General features: G+C 39.8%; 3 protein-coding genes across 3 annotated transcripts; all 3 read right to left on the bottom strand.

Moving 5' to 3' along the window:
- Positions 1–3,652: 3,652 nt before the first annotated feature.
- On the bottom strand, positions 3,653–7,550 carry tbx6 (T-box transcription factor 6). The gene is given in 9 exon segments (XM_035669854.1): positions 3,653–3,703; positions 3,705–4,869; positions 4,962–5,235; positions 5,357–5,415; positions 5,517–5,587; positions 5,714–5,857; positions 5,962–6,229; positions 6,541–6,754; positions 7,481–7,550. Coding segments are annotated over 9 exon segments (2,316 nt in total).
- A 3,090-nt stretch (positions 7,551–10,640) lies between these two features.
- Positions 10,641–15,128, bottom strand: nif3l1 (NIF3 NGG1 interacting factor 3-like 1 (S. cerevisiae)). Its single transcript, XM_035667734.1, has 7 exons — positions 14,994–15,128; positions 13,515–14,161; positions 13,180–13,336; positions 12,319–12,442; positions 11,923–12,061; positions 11,269–11,352; positions 10,641–11,147 (listed from the first exon to the last, which is right to left on the bottom strand). The coding sequence occupies exons 2-7, from the start codon at positions 14,125–14,127 to the stop codon at positions 10,963–10,965; spliced, it is 1,302 nt and encodes a 433-aa protein (XP_035523627.1). The 5' UTR covers positions 14,128–14,161; positions 14,994–15,128; the 3' UTR covers positions 10,641–10,962.
- Positions 15,129–18,643: 3,515 nt separating this feature from the next.
- Positions 18,644–20,358, bottom strand: cabp5a (calcium binding protein 5a). The gene is made up of 6 exons (XM_035667672.1): positions 20,311–20,358; positions 19,903–19,933; positions 19,551–19,694; positions 19,217–19,326; positions 18,905–19,052; positions 18,644–18,672 (listed from the first exon to the last, which is right to left on the bottom strand). Exons 1-6 carry the CDS (start codon positions 20,356–20,358, stop codon positions 18,644–18,646), a joined length of 510 nt encoding a protein of 169 aa, XP_035523565.1.
- Between the last annotated feature and the right edge of the window lie 3,913 nt (positions 20,359–24,271).

Raw genomic sequence — 24,271 nt, 5'->3', positions numbered from 1 at the left:
TTTTTATTTTTCCTTTTCTGCCAGAAGCTTTAGAATAAATTTGGTTATAAAAGGTAATTCCAGGCTGTGATCAAGGATTCAAAAGGCAGTCCAATAAAAGTGGGTCAAATACAAGTAGTATTCATTTCACTGCATTTATAATCATAGCAACAGTAATGTTGCCTTTTCAACTGTGAAACAAAGCTAAAGTTTGAGTTGTGGATCCATTAGGGATGTTGCAATGAGGAATTTTACCATTTATGTATAAACTCTGGTGAATACTCATACAAAATCCTAAACATTAAGTTTCTTTATTAACATAATATCCCTCATTTCATCTCTTTGTATGTCTTGTATTCTGTGCCTCCATTTTCAAAACATTATCTGACAATGTAGTATAATACTGTCCTGTATTTTTTTTTTAAACTAAGATTAATATTCTTTATTTTTATTATTGTTCTGCGTGCATACACATTATCTCAATACTTTGAGTTTTAATCTCATTATGTTTAATGGTTCCTGGTTAATTCTGCTGCATTTACAGCAACGTTGTCCCTGTTAAATAGACAAATAAATGACAGACTAATAGTAAAATCCCTCTGTGACCCAGGGAGTAAAATGGACACATAACACTCAGGAGAGATAAGTTATATTTTGAGGAGGTTGAGTTGAAACATATTTTCCCAAAATGACCAAGCAAAGCAGCCAGGAGAGGAAATGATTAACTGCTGCCTGCCGACATCCTGATAAAGTCCTTTAACTTCACACACAGGCCACTCAGATCTTTGCTATGCTGGCACTGCTGAACCAACCAGGCATGAAAATAAATATAGTTTCACTAAATGATTGATGCCGTCACTCTCAATACTAAAGGGTTTGGGGATTTTAAGAAACTCATGCAGAAATTAAAATGAGGTCCAAGGCAATCAAACAATCTTAAGAAAGTCTTTATTTCATTTTATTTTCTTTCATCAAGCAGAAGAGATGGGACACTAGAACCCCTGACATATTAACACATTTTTAGTCCAGACATTACCACTTTAAAGGAAATATTTGACATTTGGTAAATACCGATATTCACTTTTTTGCCAAGAGTTAATAAATTGATACCACTGTCATGCCTGTCTGTTCAATTTGAAGCTAGGGCTAGCAGCCAGTTAGCATAAAGACTAGAGAGGAAGGGGGCCCAGCTAACCTGGCTCCAGAAGATCTAGCGCTCACAGATAACACTGACCAACTCATTCATACAACATGAAAGAGATAGCAGAGACTTCCAAGGTTAAGAACAATTATATTTATTACATATACCAAGAAAACTTAAACATTAACATTACGAATAACAAGGTATGGGAACAGTTGTGTTAATGACAATATAAACCATATAAAACAATGTCAGGATGAGCTACAGCCAAAAATACAAAAAGGGGCACTATTAAAGTAAGAACTCCCATTCAGGGGGAGGTTCACTGTCTACCAGGAATATTTAAGAGGAAGACCCACTCTCCGCAAACGCAAAAGGTTGGTGAAATTACAGAATATACCCACAAACACACAAAACTAAAGATAAAGTGCAAGGTGCAAACACAGCAAACAACACTCAACCGTGCAATAGAAGGAGTGGTTACTCGGCATACTAGGCCCCCAGCTTGAACAGGACCACAGCCCCCCTTCCTGGATCAGGTTTTGGCCTAGAACACAGAAAGAAACTTTAGGGTATGCAAATGGGAATTAAAGACACCTTTACTGCTATCATGTTAAACCCTCTTAACTAGCACAGTAACAAAATACATAAAGATAAAACCTAGATTTCAGCACTGCAAAAAGGCAAAAAACAACAACAAAACAATTACACAATGATCAAGAAACACTAAATGGTTATTAAAGGATGGTTTTATATGTTTTAACAGTCATGAGTCAGTAAATCAGCTCCCACATCAAGCTAGAAGAGCTATTCATCACTCACTCTGTCATCAGTCACCAACAATCCAGTAAGTGTGCTGTCAGTCAAGGAAAAACCTAGTCTATAACAATAAAACAAACTGTCAACCCCTTAAACCACACAGGACCCTAAAGCATGCAAATACAACAAAAGCAACGCAATCGAAAACCTCAAATTAATTCACCATATAGATGAGGGGTACTGTCATGTCTGTCTGTTTACAGCCTGAGGGTTTGCCTGGTGTATATATAGAGGGGTTATATGCTATACATGCTATATGAGCTACACCTGGTGCTCAGTGGAACATGATCAGGCTCACTTAAGGAGGACTAGCTAACCCCCCTGGTCTTAAGGTGGACCAGCAAACCCTACACAACCAAGCCCCCATTTTGAATCATTATCCCAATAATAATTTAATACCAGAGCCTAAAGTTCTAATATAATATGTTAGTTATACCTGGGTCCAAAAAAAGTGTGCACACTCACCAGTGGATTAGTGTGGATGGCTCTTACAGGGAAAGATTACTGGGGGCCAAATGGATGTACTCACAGAATGCCATGGGGTGTCCAATTGAATCGTTTATACTAGTCTTTTTCTCTGGGGTGGTATGAAGTAGTGTGGGTTTTCTGAATCCCATACAGGCCACAAAGCTGTTGAATGAGAGCACATGGTTGGTCACATGGTATAGTAACCATCAGGTGGCAGAAAGTACAGCAGTTTGGGAAGCATTGGCTACAGTGCAGTGTTCACATTTCACACCATTTCTTTACCTGGTGGAAAGGACCCTGGTGTAGCTGGGTAAAGACCTCCTCCTGGATGCCCCTGGCAGTGGCAGCTGGCAGGTCGCAGATAATTCCATCCTTTTCTACCAACCTATGCCACTGTTTGAGGAGCTCCTTTGCAGCCAGGCCAAGTGGTCTACACTCCTCAAACCGAGTGGATCCATGCTTTAAGAACCGGGGCTTCCCTTCTGTGGTGTAGCTCTGCCTGCAGGAGTGAGCTGTGGTACCGCCTATTGCAGAGTGCGCAGGAGATTTGGCTTGAGGAGAGATTCTTTTGTTGGTACAGTGGTTTCTCAATAGAATTGGTGGAGTTCATTACCTTTGGACCTTTGGAACAGTTATCTTAGCTAAACTAAGCTGAGCATAATATTTAGCATAAAGAGCAGTATCAATGTTTTCATAATTGTTGAAAGCAAAAGAAAGCAGATGTCCCTCCTGTTGTTTTTTTTATTCACCCACCTATGGTATATCATTTTTGGATTTATCTTTTTTTGTGAGTAGCATATAAGAAACTATAACTTAATCTTGTGATACAACCTTATGTGGTAAAACTATAAACAAATCTACATTGTAATCTCCTCCTAATTCAAAGATCTAGATGCTAGCAAATACAGAAAACCCCATGTTTATTCTACACAGTCACTTTTAACATGTTCAGTGTTTCAGTTGAAAAGATTTTAATCACAAAAGCCTTGAACATGATATTTTTTTTATTTTTCACACTGGAATGGATATTTGAAAAAGAAAATCTTCAACTGCTATTTACAAACTTTTCAATTTCACTAAAATGTTAATCATCTGAATTCTTGGAAATACACACACACAGACACACTCAGTACACTGGGTTACTTGAATAAATTCTACACATTGATAAAACCCCTAAAAGCGCTATCAAGCCAAAACATTTTGTCAACATTAACGTTCCTACATTCTAAAACACAGCTCTTGTGCTCATATCCAGGTAGGACCCCTGGGGGTGGGCGTGGCCATGCTGGTGTTGTCTGTACAGATGCCTGAATGGGATGGAGAGGGATGAGTGAGGGTCCTGACAAAGCCGGAGGGGATAGGACGGAAAGGCAGGGTAGAGGCCTGGGTTAGGAGTGGAGGAGGGAAGACTGGAGGGAAGTGATGGATCAAGCTGAGGGAGAAGAGACGGGTGGTGCAGTACCATCTCTGGGCGGTAGGGGGCAGCAGGATTGAACTGAGGGATGGCACTTATTTCAACTGGAGGGTATGAGGATGTGGAGGAGGAAGTGGAGGGATTGGGTAGGTTTTGAGGGTGGGCTGTTGGCGGCAACGAGGTGGCACACTGCGGGAAAGAAGAGGAGACAGCCAAGCAAGAGGAGGGCTGGAAAGGAGGGTGAGAGAGGGAGGATGATGAGTGAGTGAAGGAGGAGGGAGGGAAGGCAGCAGCAAGGGAGGAAGCTTGGGCTTGGTGGCTCAGGTTTTGGAGGTGCAAAGCAGGATGGGCGGAACCAGGATTTGGAAATGACATATTTTGCATGTGTGGAGGGACAGAGGGGAAGGAAAAAGATGTAGGGGCACTGTGAGTGGGTAAGGGCCACTGCAGGCTATGAGCTGGCAGATGGTTTTGGTTGGGGAGAGGCTGAGTAGTGACTGGATCAGGATTTGCACTAAGGATATTTGGATAGATAAATCCTGCTGAGCTTTGATCGCTGGGCACATTATTTCCGTTAGTAATAGGTTCATCCTGCAGCGGCTGACTAGGTTGGGTGAGCAGAGAATGAGCTGATATTTGGCCCTGAAGACCTGGCTGACATGTGGAAGGTGGAGCAGGAAAAGAGGCCTCTGTAGGTGTGTGGGGGCTGATCGTCTCTGGCATGGTGTGATAGGCGGAGGGGGAGGAGGAGGACAGGAGTGGCTGTGGCGAGGAGGAGTTAGAGGGAGGCGGAGTGGGAAAGGTGAAGGAGGTCTGCTGCAGGGAGGGAGTGGTGGAGGAGGAGGAGAGCGTTGGGGAGGTCGAGAGAAGAGATGGATAGTCGATAGGAGCAATGGAGGGCTGAGGATTCAATGTATCCGAAGAGCTGGGGACTGGGAGGGAGGAGAAGGAGGAGGAGGAATGAGGGAGAGGAGCAGAGGGGAAAGAGGAGTTGGTCTGAGCATCAGGGAAGGTGGAGGTGTAAGCTTGTTCACCCATAGTGTCTGATCTGTGGAGGAGAAAATGAGGGAGAGATATATTAGTGCTGAAAAGACTGTAGTTAAGTTAAGAACAAGAATAAATCTCTTTCTGGACACCTACCTTTCAATTATACCATTTGCCACCTCACTTCCTGGTGCGTTCTGCATCCCATTGGCCATGGAGATGCTGATATCAGACATCTGGGATGCCATGAATGCCTGGCCGAGGTCTAGTGGCTGATCAGGGACCAGCGTGTCCTGATAGGAGGCCTCCTCTGGTCTGAACCCACAGGAGGGGTCAGGCAGCTGGGGCAGAGAGGCCAGAGCGAGGGCCTGCAGGTCTGTGCTGGTGGGCTGCGACAGAAGCTCAGTAGAGTCGCACGGATCACAGTTCACTAAGAGAGACAGACCGAAAAGGGTTTCAGGATAACAGACAATTCAAGGCAATACAGGAAGTAACAGTTATATCAAAATAATGTCCAAATTAATTATTTAAATTAGTGTAAGTCTGTTTACCAATATCCAAAGTTTCTTTCAAGACAGAGATTTTGCGCTTCTGTCTTGCATCTCTTTGTCTGCAGAGAAAAGAAAGGAGTTTAGATCTTCCACAATATGTACTACATGTGAAGTATATGAATATGTGTGTGTTTCTGTGTGGGTGTTTGTTGGGAATTACTTTTTGCTGTTCATGCCCTCCTCTCTGAAGCCTTTAGCGAAGGGGTTGGAGCTGATCTTCAGCTCTGTGATCTAAAAACGGGGAAAACATTTTTACACTTGGTTTAACTTCTCTCTACTTCTGGTCTTGGTTCTTAATGTTGCATTGAATCTTTTGTACAGCATCTTTCTAAATATATAGATGTGGTGTTATAGTACCTTGTTGTTCTGGTAGGCAGTGACTGTGATAAACTGAGTCTCAGGGAAAACAAAGGAGTGTTGCCCCCCGCCCCACCTCAGCACATCCCGGGCTTCAATGACATGAACTCTGGGCTGGTATCGATGCAGCGAGTGCAGGATTATCTGAAAAGAAAAGAAAAGAGATTCACTCAAAAGGCACCATAAAGAAAAAATATATCAATGAAGGTTTTGGGTTGTATTTGACGCGGCCAGTCTGCTGCACTTACATGTCCCTGTGTGTCCAACGTGTTGTTGGTGAGCTTGGCGTAGTGAAACGAGATGGTGCGGCTCTGCCAGTGAGCACCCGTGGCAGGTGAGTCTGGGTGGATGAAAACACGGTCTGGTAGCCTCGCCTCTGCGCCGCCAACGGTCTGCCAGCCACCACCTTGGAAACGATAGCGGGAGTTGTCTGCAGGGATGATGTCCAGGAGGAGGATGTAACGGAGAGATGGGTTCAGACCTGAGAGCTTTAACCTCAGCCCGGGGAACATCCGTCTAAGAGAAGGAGAGACAGTGGACAAAAGTTAGCTCTCTTTTCAGTAGCTTGTTCCTCCCATGTATTCGTGTGGCAGTCATATGTGATTTAGTGATATGCTCTGCCTTTTAAAATACACAGTAGCGGATAATGTTGAGAGCAGGGATAGAGAGAGGATACAGGACAGTAGAAGAAGTGAAACTTTAAGGGAAAGTGGACGAAAAGCAGAAAAGATGTAAGAATAAATAAACTCCTTAAAAGTACAGGAGGATTCAAAGTTAAGATAAACCCTGAGAGTGGGGTCAAAGGTCGGGGCACTATATCCTCTCACCTGCCCTTCTTTGTGATGATCATCTCTGTGCCCACCGAGCTGAACTGTTTCCATAAGGACGCGTTCTCCAGCTCCATCCTCACCTCATCTTTTGGGGTTTTGGTGACAGGCTCGTTGGGGACAGGGGGAGGGGCCAGCAGCCTCTGGGGCAGGGCTTTGGCCGCCATGTCACAGGCGGGAGGGAACAACGGCATGTGGGCTGGAGGCTGCCGGTCTGTGGGAGCACACAAATCCAGGATAAAATGGTTAAAATAAAGCAAATATGGGTGTATATTTGGTGGATCAATTGTACAAACCAATAAACAAATCAATGCTTAGTCAGTTAAAAAATACATTTGGCTGAAACAAACTAAATATGTAATAAGTAAGCACCGCCTGAAACATTTCTGTGTTGGATTTATCACTTTTAGCTAGGACCTCCGTGGGACTGAATGAAGAATTCTTTATTAAACCCTCGATGATTGTGATAGAAACATTTGATAATTAGCTATGGATTATCAACTCTCCTTCCCTTGTATTTTTTGTTTGTTTAGATAGATAGATTATTTTTATTGTAATATTTTATGTAATATTTCTTGTTAGTATTCTGAATGTATTGCTTTTGTGATAAATTATATACACAATGTTGGTTTGCATGATACTGCCATAGAGATTGGAGACACTGGAGATGCACTAACTTGGTGGTTACAGCCACACTTGCTTTAAGAAAACTGATCTTGAGTTATTGTGATACCTCTGTACCTGATGAAGAGCCCATTGGGTTCTGGTTTTAAATGTAATAAAGAAAATATTTTTAAAGGGAGAATTCTACAGCAGTAGACCGTTAAAATCATGGATAAAAATTTTAAAAGCAAAAGCATTAAATCCCATTTCTTTATAGATGTTCAGTCTCTTTCTTTGTCACACACACACACATGCACATACACACACTCCTTCTCACCTCTGTAAAAGCAGTCTCCAAACCTTTGTGGTCCCAGAGTCAAACTGGGGTACATCTCCACGCTCAGCATTTTCCTTGTCTGTGTTTGTCCCTTTACTCGTCCTTTTCACCTGCTGCAAAGTAACATTTCACTCTTCAGCTCTTTCTGTCTCTGTCTCTGTTTCCTTCTACAGATTTGATAACTATAATAAAAATATTCTGCTGTACGGGAGACCTCTTCTTAAAAATGTCTCTTGTTTCTTGCTTCTTTTTCTCTTACTATCCGTCGGTTGTCCTTTGCTACAAATGCCCACAGTGATGACTTGCTCTGTTATATAGGTGTGTTGAGCTTCACACTTAAGGCCAAATGGCCCCTCTTTTGCCTCCCTGTCTCTCCACACAATGCCCTCCATCATCTTCCCTTCTGTCCCTGCTCGACAAACACAAACAAGTCACATCTAAAGGTGATTATTGAAATCATGGGTTTTTCTATACTTTTAGTGTCTGATAGGGAAAGGTATGATATATATGTTTTATTTCATGTCAGTAAAGGTAGGACTCTACTCAAGTACTGTTTTGAGTTATTTGTACTTTACTGGGGGATTTTCATTTATTTCATTTCATTTATTTCAACTAGATACTTTGCAGATAACATTGTACCTATTATAAAATAGAATGTATTGCCAAGTTAAATAACCAAAACTATATAAAGTAGATCTATAGATCTAAATTTGCTCCACCTCCACCAAATGATTTAATTATTTATAGATTAAAATGTTGCTTACACATTAATGCATCATAAGTGAATACTATAATATATTGTGTACTTCAGATACTTTAAGTACATTTTGTTGCTAATACATCTGTACTTTTACATGACTTTGCTTGTTGCTGAGTATATTTACGTGGTGTTGATATAGGATATGAATTCTTTCTCCAACACTACATGTCAGTAAAACAGGCTCTAATGAATCCATTAAACATATTTATCTTCAGTTTTAGTCATTAGAAGAACATTATTTAGTCAGATGTACAGCAGGTGTACCACCATTTGTAATCTTACTTCTGTGATTAATTTAATAATTCTGGGAAATCCTGCTTAAATTGCAAATGCTTGTTGCACATACATAGAAATCTAGTAGTTTACTGGCAGCTCCCCTGTGGCTGTTTGACGACTTGATGACATGTTTCTTCCTCTCAGTAGTCTGCTTATTAGGCTCTCTCAGCAGGGAATCAGGCCTTGAATGAAGGTGGAAGAGGAAGACAGTTTGGCCGACAGCTGCAATTTGGCCACAAACAACGCAAATAGAAGTGTCTAGAAGTTTGAATTCAGGTATGAGCTTGCTATTACAGCTGATTCTGGGTAATCCTTTCTTGGAATATTTAATACAATTTAACACAGTTGAATGAATCGATTCAACACAAATTTTGTTGTTTTGTGAAGGAAGTTTGGTGAGCAAACAGGATTTTTAATAAAAACACCAAGTAGACCACACACAAACCTCTACGGGTAGTACAGAGTCAATTACTTAATACGAGTTGTGTTTCACTAAAGTAAATGTAGTAATACCACAATATAAGATTACTAAATTTCAAGTAGTAGCAATCAAAATGTTAGTTCAGCAAAAGGACAGAAGTATTACTAGAAACATGTACTGCTAGTAAAAGAACTCATGAAGTAGCAGATTCTCTCTTGTTGGTGTTACATTAAACTAATTTATTATTCTACTCCACTATATTTCAGTGGGTACGTTTTACTCTTTAACATACGAAACATATGAGCAGTTCATGAAATATAACATTTTTATCAGTTAAACTACCAAAATAGAATATAAAATCATCAGAATAAGCTCCCTCTTGACAGTATTAAAATGCTGCTGAAATGTTAATGCATCAGTAATAATAAACCACTAATATAACAAATATTATATATCTTATCATTGTACTTCAGTGCAATACTTAAGTATAATGTAGTTAGTTACATTCCAGCATTAGATATGAGAAAATAAGTGTCTAATCGGTGCAAAAGTGCCTTAAGAGAAAACACAATTTCATGTATGCAAATCAGTTGCAATAAGGTCTGAGACGTCTTCAGCACAAAACCACTCAACAGGCAGTGAGCAGGACAAAGGCATTGGTCTTCCTTTTCTATTATTTTGTGGCAGTTGTCAACAAGTTTCCCATTCTGCTTTTGTTGCTTAAACGTCAAATTCCGAAAAATCTCCATAAGAGACTTTAATATGCAAGAAATGTCAACAGTAATCTGATGCTTTTTGGAGGACTTGTCAACAGACCATAGAGGCTCTTCAGCAGTAAATTACTGTTACATCATGAGTCAAGCCTTCGCAATTTAAATGGCCGGGATAGAGTGGGAGATTTCATGTGAGGACAACAGTTTGAAAAGAAGAGAACACTAGAAGAAGAAGAGGGTCTGAATCTACCTGCTCACTGACATTTCTGCCAGTAAAAAGAGTGACAGCTGGAGTCAGTTTACAGCAGTGAAGTATAAATGTTGTTCTAGTGGTTGTTTTCCTTCTCCATTTGTGTGTATGTATATGTGTGTGTTGGGGGGATAAAAGCGAGCGGGGACTGAGAGGAAGTGGAGGTGTGAACGCCACACTGAGAAAAGGGTCATTACCTTGATGGGGGCAGCGAGGTGTGCGTGATGTCTCTTAATGTTTTTACGAACTGACAGGTGTGTCGCAGGCGCTGCAGCTACCAGACTCTGTAACAGCCAATGATGAGGACTGTTACTTGGTTTGTTTTTTTTAACCATTGCTGGAGTGGGGGCAGGTAGCTCATGCTGTTTACAGTGCATTAAGTATAACTATGAGGCTGCTCTTTGACATGCATGTGCTAAGTGGTTTGATTTCCACCTTTGTTTGCTCACTGAGGTCTAAAGGTTATGTGATTGAAAAAACACTTGGTTTAAGACTTTATAAGATATAAGAAGTAACTGTCTTTACATTTTACATTGCTGCCTCAGATTGGTGCAGATGTTGTTGCTGTTGTTTGAACACTTTCTGCCTAACAGGGGCTTGTCCGATTTCCTTGAGCATGTTTATGATGGAACAACAAGCCTTTTAATCTGATGAGGATTACTGATATTTCAGATGACGTGCTTCTGCCCCCACTTGCATTTAAGGATATTTTGTCTTATACAACACGCCCCAAAATCCACTTTTTTGATCAACCAGAACCCATTTTTATTAAGACCCTGCCAGAAATACACGATAAACAGCACGACATGAACCAAGGAGGCACTTTTCATCATTACATGTTGCACAGATATGGTGAAACGCTCTGCTACTGTTTTACAGTCAGCTCTGAAATGTACTTTCATTAAATGGAAAATGGCTTTTTTTAATGCAACCATGTCACACACATCCATATGAATCGCATCATTAGTTAAAGCAGACAGTGATTTTGTAATGTCCTCAATTTTAGCCAATCAAAGCAGTAGAAATTAATGACTAACTACTGCAACTGTTGCTCGCAGCCGGTCAGACCACCTCCAGAGGGTCTCTGTCAGCCTTCGACACCACCACTGTTACGCTGTCAGGAAGACGCACAGCAAGCTTCTCTCTGAACACAGCCAGAAAACCGCGCTCACTGTTGCTATGGTCACTGAGGATGACGTTGGTTCCCTTCGCCGCGGCGTCCAGCACTTCATGGTGGGACATCTCACCTGAACAATGGATATAATAATTACATCTGCAGGCATACCTACGCCAAGCAAGTAAATTGGCAGTAAAACAAATAATATTAGGTATATACAACTAATCTGAAATTTTACTTCAAATGTCTACCTGTGATGTAGAGGTCTGCCTTAACTCCATTCAGTACTGAGGCCCCAGATCCAGCACACACAGCCACAGTGCACACAGAGGACTCTGGAAAATATCACAATCTCAGGACCATTTCAACAAATATGATAAATGCATGATATGAATTTCACAACAACTATCTTCTTCTGCCTTTCAGAATCATTTTAGTGACATCTAGGGCTGTTTAAATCAGCCCAGGCTGACATCTCTGGCAGTGCTTGTTATTTGACATGCTTGAATTTGTATTTATTAAAACTATTTGTTATTTTGTTATGTTATGTTTGCTTATAATATGGTCTGTACAAAGTTTGTCATAGCAGGTTTTGTTAATATAGTGATTTGGTTTGTATGAAGCTATGCTTAAGTGCAACTAAATACTTGGTAGTTTAGTTGAGAGTCATGTTCCACCTCTTGATTTAATCTACCTGTTACATTTAGTCTGCAGGTTTTCATTTTAAACCAACTCTACAACAGCAGCATTTACCAATGATTTGTGGAATCAGGAGACATGTTGTCTGCTTGGTATAAAAAGTGAAGACCAGCTACTGGGCTAGTTGGTGAGTGTTTATATCTTTCATAATGTTGACATGTTGATTTAACGTACAACAGCCTGCTGTTTGCATAAGAGTTCGTTACCTAGCGTCTGTCCCAATCCCAGAGCCAAACGCAGGTGCCTCAAACCCAAGTGGGACTTCATTTTCTGGATGGCTGTCGCCACGGTGACTGGCTGTTCCAAAACACTGTGTCGTCCTTGGCCGTGTCCTGGGAGAGGGGGCTGCAGGGAGCGAAAGGTGGAAAGTTAGTGAAAAAGTAACGGTATATCAAAATCATACTATAACTATACATAAACTGCTTTGTGAAATGTAAAGGGTAGCTTTTAAAAAGGATCAATATAGAACTTTTTTGTTCTCCGTTTTCCATCCAGTTATTTTATTTTTTTAAATTTGCACATTAATGTAAACAACATGGCACTTCCTGAATTTCTTGATGTTCCTTGGTTCATCATTTGACAGCGATGTGTTTGTGCTGTACCTTTTCTAACTTTAGGATGTTGAGGGACATGCTGGGAGCATTGTGTCGTAACAGAGTCTGGACACTGGGGGTCAGCGCTGAGTCACTGCAGGTCACACTGACATGGATCCCACTGATGTCCGGTCTGTTTTGAGTATAAATAAACGATTATTTACCACGCAAAGGACCTTAGTGATGAGTAGTGGTCAAACCTAAGAACCTACCATACAATACTACTGACCATGTTCCAGTTGCATTCAGTAATCATGTTCATGACTTTACTTTGTTGTCAAAGACAAGCTATGAGTTGAGAGCAGGGTCTGTGTGTCTGGCTGTTTCTGAAAGCACTGACAAGTGTGAACGTCAACTCCCAAAATGCATTGCATTCATAAACTAAGAGACTTGAAAATCAAAGCCAGTATAATAGAGCAATGGATTGCACAACAACTTTAAAGGTCCAGTGTGGAGGATTTAGTGGCATCTACCATTGCAGATTGAAACTCAAATTCACCAAAAACAGGCACAAAACGTGAATTGCCCTTCTACAGCCAGTATTAGGTGGACCCCTGCTTATTCTAAGGTAACAAAAAGAAAACAATTCCTATATTCAGGTGACTATACACTAATGAAAACATACCTATGAATATTATATTCCATTTCTGCCAACAGGGCCTCATAAATGTTACACACTGGACCTTTGAAACAGACTAAATGATACTGTGTTGGAGTAACTGAAAACAAGAAAAGGGCTTGAATTAGGAAATGAATGTAAAACTTATTGTATGGTCTGTTAAGTACACGGAACTAGGCTAACATATTAAGCGCTAATTCATACAAACATCCTTGAATACACATGTTGGTCTATGCAAACATGTACAGGACCTGTTGACTGAATGTTGTAGTATTGTGCCACTGTCACAAGCCTTCAGTTCCTCCATTACAGCGTTCAGTTCCTCTGTGCTCTTGACCGTGAATTCCAGTTTGTGACTGTGAGAGGCGCCACCGAGGGCCTGACTCAGCACAGACACCTGACCGCTACCTGAGAGTCAGAGACAGACACCAGACATGGAGGAAAACAACAGGGGACAAGATGTAGGACACTCGGTCAAACAGTTGACCAGTGGGTCAGTGTCATGTGACACAACACTTTACCTTTATTAAAAAAGCAAGTATTGTAGGTGTGTGTGACCCATTTTCCTTACAGAAAGACCACTTACCAAGTCCCCCAACCAGCCAGTCATTAACTCCTCCTTTAACACTGTCCCACGAGGTATGAGGGGAGAAGATTGCTATCCCGGCCTCCACAGCCCGGATGGCCAATCGCTGCTTCCAATCTTTCTGAACCAGACGCTTGATCGGCCGAAACAACGGAGGGTGATATGAGACAATGAGGTCACAGCTCATGGCCTCTGCTTCCTGCATGACAGCATCTGTAAGGTCGTTGGTTAGCAGGACGGTTTTAATAGGGCGAGATTTGCTAGGCTCGACGAGCAGGCCAACATTGTCCCACGACTCAGCCAGAGACAGAGGAGCAAGCTGCTCCATCACCTGCAGGACTTCTGTTAGCTCCATCCGGCCTAAAGAGTGAGCAGAATGAGAGAGGCAGCGCTTCGAGGAGGCGTGAACAGATGAGTGTAAGGGGACTGAGGTTTGTTGGCTTGCGAAGAAGCTGTGACTGTGAGTCGGGGAAGGGAGAGACGGAGTGATGGATGAAACTGTTGAGGGAGAGGAGTAGAGAGCAGCCTGTGACGTCAAACTCCTCCTGGTACAAAGTCTTCTAAATGTGGGTGAACAAAATGTGAGAGAAAAGTTTCTGCATCCGGTCAACATCAGTGGAGACCTGTGTGGACACCTGTGTGGAGACCTGTGTGGACACAAGAAAAAGAATCACTAATGAAGTCATAACTTAACGACTAAGAGACGATGACAAGTGCACATCATCTCCTTCAAGAGTGATTAATCAACATGTTAGAAATGTAATAAAGTAAAATGCGAAACATTCAGCGATTTCAGCTCTCCTTTTTTCTTTCGTTTTCTATCACTATAAACTGAATACATATGGTTTTTGGACTTTTGATCAGACAAAACAAGCAATTGGGAGCCCATAAAAGGTCCAGTGTGTCCGATTTAGGTGTGGTTGCTGATTACAACCATCTTAACCAACAGATTGCCTGAAAGGATGCCACTACTGACGCAAACCAGTGAATCCAAAAAGCTGTTCCTCTCTGCTCAGACATCAAAAACACCAGAAAGCAACTGGAAAAAGGGACTGGTTCCTCTTAATTGCTTCAACTTTGTTCAGTGTCCCAAAACAACCATAAAAAGCCCTTTCAGCCACCTCAATCAGGACCCCACTTCACAACATCTGGCCAGGAAAATGCTCCATTTAAAGTAATGTAAACAACCAGAACAACCAATACTGTTAGCCCAATATCTAACCTACTGACATACATATATAGATTTCTGTCCCTGAAGCCTTACATTTAGTAAATAGTTCTTTGTTATTGTTTATTTATGGTCCTAACATGACCTACTGTTTCACACAGCTATGAGTTGTGACTGCCAGAAAGCATGCAGCTAACAGCAGAGCTAGCTAGTTAGCAAACATGAACTACTAATACGCACTGAACCGCCATACTTTAAAAACACAAACAACAACAAACAGATCGATGTGTGCGGGAGGGAGTGTAACGTACTGTCTCTCGCCTTTCCGGTCTACGGGATTACTAAAGCTCTGCTGCTGTTGAGCACATTTGTCCCGAAGTGACAGACAGGCTGCGCAAACTGGAGAACTTGCGGATTGTCCCTCATCGGCTTCCGTACCGTCATGCAGCGGGTTTCTGATTGGTCGGTTGAAATGTCAGCGGATAAAGTAATTCATCTTCATCACTTTGGAGTCAAAAGTGGTTAAGTATGAGGTTTTATTGCATTACTACATTACCACTGGCAGTAAGACTACTTACATAGCTCTGTGCTAATTAAATATCAGCATTATTTGACATGGTAGATAGACAACGCTGGACTTAACTTCACTTATAAATGGGATTTAGTCTGTAATTAAAAATGTTGTCAAACATTTGAGAGACAGTTCATACACATGTAAGTATAAATGATAATGAATTGATCAACTTTGATGCAAAAGAAAATATTATGTATTATTTATATTCTCTGCAGATTTAATCTGAGATATTACACATATCATATATCAATATCCTACTGGTAGATGTTTGAGACAGATTGATTCATCACACCTATTCAGTGCTAGAGGACCCCGGCCCTCTGAGATACAATACTCCTTTATTTTTATCTGCAAAACCATGACTGGACAATTTCACAAATAAGTGAAAAAAGCAGTTTCTACCTTGTTTTGCTGGGTTTTTGAGGTCAATGTAGAAGATGTTATTAAAAACAGGTTTTAAAAAATAGGTAAGATGTAACCCTTAGACCCCTGACTCTGAATGATTAAAGTCCTCTTTTTGTGATCTGTAATGAATCGAGACTCGGGTCAGTAGTCTACAAATGCAGAAAGATCAAGGTTATGCAGGAACAAATTAAAATAGTTTAATCTCTCAGACTAGAGAAACCCAAACTGACTTCAACGTTCAGTTTTGACTAAAATGAATTCATTTGAAATGGTTGGAACGAAACTCTCTCTCAGTGAAATTTTGCAAATAGAATTTGAGAGGGAGAATTTAATCAGATGAAGCTGAAGCAATCAGGCTGGTGATGACAAACAAACACAAAATGTCCTTATCCCCACATAACAGATGTGTCCAGTCACAGTCAGGTCTTTCTTTAACACTTCTAATAAGTTCATACTGATAAACATTTTGTTGGTAGTATTGTAATTAAAAAAACACTTTTGGATTAGTGAAAAACACGTTAAACCAGAAACAAACAGTATACAGCCGCTGGCTTTACGTAATGTTGTTCATATGTAACGTTATACAACAAATTCACAGATTAATGTGAACAGGAAAAGACTAGATGACTTTGATAAACTGTATTAACTCCCTGGGCAGGTGGTCCAGCAGTAGATACCCAGGGGGCATCCGCAACTTCTCAGAAAGATTATTAGGACTTTTGGAATAAATAAATGAAAATCCGCACACACAAAAACAAAGCGGGTGCTTGTCAGTGTTTGGAGATGATTGTAAAGGGTTAAAACCGGCAGTTCTCATTAAGTGCACGACGGCAAGCTGCTGAGCAGAGTGGCTACCTCGGAATTGAGTCCGAGAGCGACCCAGAGAGAGATTATTGTGGATTAATGCAATAAAGGTCGATGCTGGATGTTAGAGGGATCAGGGGAGGATCAGGGCAAAGGCCAGCCGGCGAGCATTACATCATCTGATTCTTCCTTTGGCCTCATCAGCCTCTCTGTACACTGAACCCCTCGGTTCAAATGGGGTTCAAACACACACACACACACACACACACTGACATTTACGTTATAAAAGCAATTAAACAATGTTAATCCTTCCTAAATTACTCTAAATGTCTAAATTACTCTAAATGTTCTCACTCTGACTGCCGCACAAAAGAGCAGCCATTTACAACACAAGAAAACACTTCTTCATTAAGCGTATTGGCACACCGATCGCCGCGCGTATCCAATCTGTAGAGTGCCACTGACAGATGTGTTCATTTAGTTATCAGGTCAGTGTTTTCAGAGAGAGAACAGCTTCACTTTTGTTAATTGGTACTATAAGCCCTCGTGCCCCATCTGTCCATCCATTTGAAGTTCTGTCCAGTTTTATTTTTCAATAACATCTGTCTGGCTGATGTACCCAGAGGGCGCGGTGTGTCCTCATTCAGATCCCTAAATTCCTTCAACACAGGTGTTTAATCTCCACTGTGCTGGCTTTGGGTCAGTTTGACGCAACATACTGGAGACGAACCACAAGACAAATTCTGTTAGCAGGTCTTTCATCAGGGCCGGAAGTGAAATCTGTGGAAATTCTGGTGCAAACTTAGGTATTTTTACTGTTGTGTAGTCTGGTATCATTTGCACAAGTTGCTATTGATCAGATATCTGTGTATCTAAGTAACTTTGATTCTCTCGGGGTACATACAATATTTCATAAACAGCTAATACTCTTAAAACTCTTCCCCACTTTTTGTCCAAATATTCACAAACATTAACGACTTGTACTCAGAAGTGCCAAATTCAGTTCAATTAATGGCTCTTAAAAAGGCTAAATTCTAGGACATGCACATCTTGTCCCTCTTTTTTTTGCACTTAATACTTAAAAATCTGTTATGCATGATGTCGTGATGATGTTCTATGAGCAGCACACTTATCAAATCAGTGGCCTTTTTTTTTGTCCATTTTTGGCCACACAATCTCTTTATCCCGATGTCCTTCTAAAGCGAGGGCAGCGAAGTTATTCAATCCTCAACATTTCTACCCACAGTCTAGTACAGCAGCATCACTGATGTTTTTGGATTCCAAATCCCACATGACATTGGCACATGAAGTTCATATTTGATTGCCTTGATGTATTGTACAAGCAGCCTGTTGATTTCTTATGGAAGTCATGCTGTTAATGTGTTGAGTTAGATAGACCTTTGGGTTAAATTACAACGTGTCTTGACAGATGTATTAATAAAGGAAGTAACTTTACTTTCTGTGGAATTTGCCGAATTATAAAGCACCCTTAGTCTTTTATCACATATATGACAAAGCCAAAAGTCTAATTCATGCAGATTAATTGCAGAATAATACACACTCACTGTCCTTCTCCTGTCACACAGGAATCATGTTACATTCATTTAAAACAAAACTCTGATGCAAAGTTTGCTTAGATGTTTTATTGTATCTTTAAATATCTGTTACCAAGAGGTAACTTAGGTTCAATAAGTGAATTATGTAGCCCAACAAGTTCCATGTTACAACAAGCCCAGGCTAAATACTGTATATTTACATATACAATATACAAAGTAATAGCTCAACTGTCAGAACGATTCAGTAAAGAATTAATATATCCCATTATCAATTAATATAGTTCAACAAAACAATCCAAAATTAGTTCTTATATATACAATAAATAAATATTGTTCCATTTGTTAACATACTGTTCAGTAATCTTACATTACAAAAATGTCTCAGTACATGATTGTCAATTTTTGCATAGTTGTAAAATTCTCTCTGAGAGCGACTTGATATTGCTTGACTTTTCTTTGCAGCACTTTAGTATGAATTTTAGCATTTGTACGTGTTTCTTCATATATATACATATATATTCATAAGTTAATCAGTCAAATAGTTTTATAGAAATACATTAATATTAATGCTTGTCCGGAGAGGTGCAAAGGTACTTTTCTTGAATGACGATCTCCTCAGCTGTCATTGACCGGACATCATTCTGACAAACTCTGCAGAGGAGTAGAAGAGTTTCATTAGCTTACTAATAAAATCATAGTAAATACATTGATTGCTTTAAATGTGAACAACACATTTACTGTATTATAAGTTCATAAACTCTTGACAACGACACAATTCCACCTGCACAAATGCTGTTGAAACCTTTGTTGTTTTGTGTTGTTTTTTGCACTATGAAGCTGTTTATTGATGTTCATGTCACTGCAGCTGAAAGACAGTTCGTACCTTCAAAGTCTACTGTGCCATCTCCGTTGTCATCTGCTTCTTTTACTATGGCATCTATCTCTCTTTGGCTCATGTGCTCTCCCATCAGCTTGGTCATGGCTGACCGCAGCTCCTCTGTTGTGATCTCTCCATCTCCGTCCATGTCAAACTGAACAGAGAAACAAGAGGAGAAGAATAAAAGAGGAAGGGTTATCTTTATGACACCACAGTGAGTGAGTTGGGGGCAAATCTGGCAGTAAAGCAACTGCATAGCTGCTGCTTGTTTTTATTTCAAAAAGATCTGAGCGCCTGGAGCAAGTGTTTGACTCTCACCTCTTTAAAGGCGTCTTTGAGCTCTTTGACGCCAATCATCCCAGCCGTTTCTGCCAGAAGCTTCGGGGTCATCAGCTCTACAAAGTCCTCAAAGTCGACTCTGCCACCAACTGGGGGGAAAATCAAAAGAAAAGATGCAGGGTTTGAGAAACATCCATCACTCTTTTATCATTTGCGTTTCTGACAGCTGTGCAAGTATTGCCTAAGTCCTATATCTTCAGTAGTCTTCACTTTCTGTGTTTCATCAATTCTGTATCCATTTTGGACCAAAAACAACCATTTCTAATGTCAAAAACAATCTTTTTTCATATATTTTTTAAAAGCAGGGACTCACGGTTCATGTTGATATTCTGGCTTAGCTCGATCAGCTCCATCTCCGTGGGCATGTAGCCCATCGTCCTCATCAGATTCCCCAGGTCCTTACAGCTGATCAGCCCGTCCTTGTCTTTATCAAACTCGTTGAACGCATCACGAAGCTCTGCAGAGGTGTGCAGAAAAACACTCAGTCAGTAAAGGCTGTGTGGCAAAACCGAACATTTGAATTGAACAAGTGAGTGTACAGAGTGTACAAGATGTAAACAGAACTGTAAGGGTTGTGTAGGTCAAAGTCTGCGTGAGTTTAATTTGCATTTACTGATGAAAACATGAGAATGTGCAAAGATTTAGACAGTAAGAATTTAACTTACCATCAATCTCATCATCAGCCAGTTGTCTGGACTGCACGAAGAAAATAACAGTTTAAAATACAGCAGCTGGGCAACATGCAGAAAGAAGATGATCTACCAACTCATCTACCAGACAATTAACAAAATGGATGTTTAATTTATTTTTAGAGTTCACTCTATTCCTATAGAATTAAACTGCACAGCAATAAAGAGATTAAACTGTAGATTTAGGTGTAGATTAAGTGTTGATTATTACTCATACAGTATCATCACTGGCAGGCACAGATTCTCTCTCTGTGAGTGTGTACAGTATCTCTTCTTTTTTTTTTATCCTGTTACATTTTGGGTTATAATCCAATAAACTCCTCACACTCAGTTTGCAAACAACAGCACATCCAAAATAGAAAAAGGTTTTACAGCTGTACTCACAATATTTTTCCCTCCTCGCAGGAAAATGCACGCTGCTCCAAAACTCATTTCTGCAAGAGGAAAAAGAGTGTGATGCATCATTAAGAAAAGTTCTACATTAATTGATTTTCTGACACATGACACAGAGCTGGCCAGTGTTTCTCAGAGCCAGAAAGTCAGGATTAAGACAGATTGAGTAGTTTGTGTTCCCTCTGAGGGATTGAACACTTGTCCTACATAACGCTCTCTCTCTGTATGTGTATGTTCTTTTTCTGACATTATGAAAACATTTAACATAATTATAGAAGTATTCTGAAAACTGTCAACATAACAAACATTAAAACAGAGTTAAAAATACTAACTAATCCATTTAGATGAACCAACTACAAGTCTAAAACATCTAGAATCTTTTCTGTAATCATTTAAGATGATCAATTATCTGGCAAATACAGAAAATGTAATTTAGGTAATCTTCAACAGGTCATTGACCATGTTATATATACTGTCAATGTTTGTCATCAGCTAAAATATAAATCAGAATTAGGTGTCACTATGTTGGCGTTTGCTCACCTTTGTCTGTTGATGTCTTTTCATCAGCCAATCACATCATACACGACCCGCGAAGTCGAGACTCAGCAGCTGACCTCTGCAGAACCAAGAAGTCCCCCTGTCTTCTTTCTGTTTCCTAAACCTCTTCTCAGTGTCGGTCTCTGTCCCTCCGTACACAAGACAGCCTTGTCCTCTTAGTGTGTGGCGACCCTGTCTGCCCTGCCTGATGGGATGCTGGGAGGTGGTATGAGGGGAGGTGTGGCTGCATCCAGGGTTGTATGCGGGTGGGGAGGAGTCAGCACTGTGACGGGAGGACAGCGGGTTCATATACGGGTTAAAGAGTGTTGACATCATATTGTAAGTTATTGATATTTCAATGATATAAAAACAGGGAAAAGCAGCAAATCTTTACAGTTTTGTTTGATAAATGATGGGAGAGAAACAGGATTACAGCATTTTAAGAGAATGGCATTATTTACAGGAATTTACTGTAAACAGCTGAGCATCATGGGAAGGTGAAAGAAAAGATTTAAATTTCAAAAGTTAGCTGATTATCAGAGATTCTTCTTAAGCTTCTTAAACATTTTTGTAGAAGCACATATGGGACAGATATGCAAACATGTTTTTGGAGAAATAGAAATATATAGTGAATTATTATAAGGGTGTTTTTATCAACAGTTGTATCCTGTCAAAGTTTTTTTCTGGTTTAAATCTTATTGGGTAAAGTGAATTACCTACTATGAAAATAGTTTTTTAAAGAGTGGAGTAAAATGTTTCATAAATTATGACAGTGATTTGAAATATTAGTTGTAAGTTTTATACTGCTGAGTTCGAACTCTTCATCATAGGCTTTATTGTTTCTGTTATGACAATGACACAATAAAAGAATAGAGGCCAATTGTGATCCTCTGTCTGTTATTTTAGTCCCTATAGTTAAGACACAGCAAAACAGATTTTAGACGTATTAAGGGCCAATTACAGCTAACAATGTGTGATAATCTTCCTGAGTATTGGTTACATTTGCGTGTGAAGGAAAAGGATTATTTTTTCCATTAAATTCCCTTATGACAATGCGCGGGATTAAAGCCTCAGGGACAATCTTCCTGCATCGCGGATGTAAACGTTGAATTAACAGGCTGAGCTGAACCAGTTCAGCACCAGGTCTTGCTAGTCTGTGTGTGTGTGTGTGTGTTTGTGTGTGTGTGTGTGTCCTCTGCTCTGACCTTTTCCCCTCTGCTTGCTTCTCCGTTATGTAAATTCATCAAAAATCTGTTCGCATAAGAGGCGTAATCCGCTAGGCCACGCAGCGGTGAACTAGTAATGATTTTATTATCTTTTTTCCCTCCCTCTGTTTCAGCTGGACAGATGAAGGGTTACGCAAGGCCGTACAAAGATGTCTGTGGAGTGAAGAGAAAAGGGGAACATGGGTGAGAAGAGTATAAAAGAAAGCTGAGAAGGGGAGAAGGGAGGGCTGGGTGGTAGAAAATTAGGGATACACAGGTTTTATTTTTGGGAATGAAAGAAGAAAACTGTATCAGAAGCTGCTTGTCATCTCTGACGTACCACAACCTGATGACTGGTGACAGTTTGACTTCAATGGAAAATATGATAATATAAGTAATGAATATACAGAGGGGGAATGTTTGTTTTAGTATGTTTTGTGTACGTCAGCTAAAAGTGCACAACACAGAGATTACACTGAGTGGATTAAAAGAGCTGAGGCTGGGCCAAACAAGCCATATATGTGTTTGTGACGGCGTGTGTCTGTGTGTGCAGAGATCAGCCGTCAAACCAACTTGACAGAAGGAAGAAAATCCAGTCACATGAAAAAATAAATCTCAATAAGTAACAGCTAATCCCAAATAGTATACAGCCATCTATGGTGGGTAATAAATGGCATTAACACTCACTTATTTCTTGGTTTGCACAATGCAATAAGCATACAGGTAAATCTCTATTAGGAGAAATGTCAGCAAATTTAAATTGTAATTTGGAAAAAAAGATGGAAAATGCAGGCAGATCACGAATATATATTTCATAACGCAACGCCTGGTCTGTCTTTATTTTCTGCACATTATGCAATAGTTAACAGAAATATGTAGCATCTTTATTTTTCAGTAAGGATTACATAATAATCTGTCATCCCAAATACGGTTAAAATGGATGGGTGCCAGACACGAACTGAGTTTGTATTTGATGGTTCTTTGCACAGAAACAGCCAGTAGAAATGTCAATGAGAGAAACCAAGAGAGTGCTTTTTACTTTTATACTCTGAGTACATTCATAGCCTGTACTGTTTCACCTTACTCGAGTAAAGAAGTTGATTCAGTGCTTCTACTTTTACTGGAGCCTTTTTTAAACAGAAGTATCTGTACTTCTGCTTGTATAAAGAATGTGTATACTTTGTCTCTGCCGATGTCACTATATGTTAAATTGAACTAATTGAGTTTTATTATGTAGGCCTAACTGTAGAAGTCAGTTCCGGTGATGGCAGTATTAAAAAGTGATTACTTTCTCACAATTACATAGACTGTAACAGGAAAATATATATAGTTTTTTTTTTTTTTGCTATCCTGTTTGTAATGTGGTATCCATCCTTTTAATATCTCTTTTTGTATTAGACTATTTTGGCAATATTGGACTTTTATATGATTTTGCAGTACCTTGATTTGTCAAGTATTTATTTTTTCTGAATTCAGCAAAAACAATAATTCCTGTTTGGTTTTCTTGTTTGTTTCTCATTTGAATTTCCAAGAAATGTATTGCATCACAACAATGCACATTAATATGGCTATTTATTACATATGATTGAATCATATGATAGAAGATTTAATCTATATTTTCCACCACTAATCAGTATAAGAGGCTATCAGAGAATTATTAATTTTTCCAAAAAGCTTTCATTTCTATCTTAACCAGTACAATCTGTTCTCAAAAAAACTTTTAGTCAACCTGTCCCTTTTGGAGGACAGCTGTTGCAAGTGAACTGAGTGAAACAGCAAACAGATTCGGATTAGGATTAAAAGCCAAACTCTGAAGACACATTTCCTCTCATGTGTATAATAATTCCCATTATGATGTGCAAATTAAACTGAGTTCTGACTGGTTAATGCAGAATGTGGTGGGACGCCATTACATTTACTACTTACTTATTAACAATTTTGAGGTACTTGTACTTTATTTNNATTTTGGAAGAAAATATTATAGGTTTTACTACTTTTTACTACACCACATTTCAGGTAGCCTACTTTTACTTTTCAGGTGCAGAATTTACAAATGATCATCTTATCAAATATGGTGCTTTTCTATCAAAGACTGACAAAAACTATGCAACAGAATGATATAATACATAACACTATAAAGCTAATTTATCTGCAGAGTGACTCTTTTTATCTTTGATTCTACATTTTGGTGATAATACTTACACTACCAG

This window comes from Morone saxatilis, unplaced genomic scaffold (genome assembly GCF_004916995.1).
Source record: "Morone saxatilis isolate NCDOM2014 unplaced genomic scaffold, NCSU_SB_2.0 Contig1, whole genome shotgun sequence".
Lineage (NCBI taxonomy): Eukaryota > Metazoa > Chordata > Actinopteri > Moronidae > Morone > Morone saxatilis.
The sequence above is the reverse complement of the archived record's forward strand: the minus strand, read 5'-3'. Positions and strand labels throughout refer to the sequence as shown.

Excerpts from the sequence above, each read along its gene's own strand:
- nif3l1 (XM_035667734.1), bottom strand. The coding sequence starts at position 14,127 with ATGTTGACCGGATGCAGAAACTTTTCTCTCACATTTTGTTCACCCACA. Across the intron at positions 12,443-13,179 it reads CTACAACATTCAGTCAACAG|ACCGGACATCAGTGGGATCC; the intron begins GTCCTGTACATG and ends TACTCAAAACAG. Across the intron at positions 12,062-12,318 it reads ACATCCTAAAGTTAGAAAAG|CCCCCTCTCCCAGGACACGG; the intron begins GTACAGCACAAA and ends CGCTCCCTGCAG.
- cabp5a (XM_035667672.1), bottom strand. The coding sequence starts at position 20,358 with ATGAGTTTTGGAGCAGCGTGCATTTTCCTGCGAGGAGGGAAAAATATT. Across the intron at positions 19,327-19,550 it reads CCAGAATATCAACATGAACC|TTGGTGGCAGAGTCGACTTT; the intron begins GTGAGTCCCTGC and ends TTTTCCCCCCAG. Across the intron at positions 19,053-19,216 it reads TCAAAGACGCCTTTAAAGAG|TTTGACATGGACGGAGATGG; the intron begins GTGAGAGTCAAA and ends TTCTCTGTTCAG.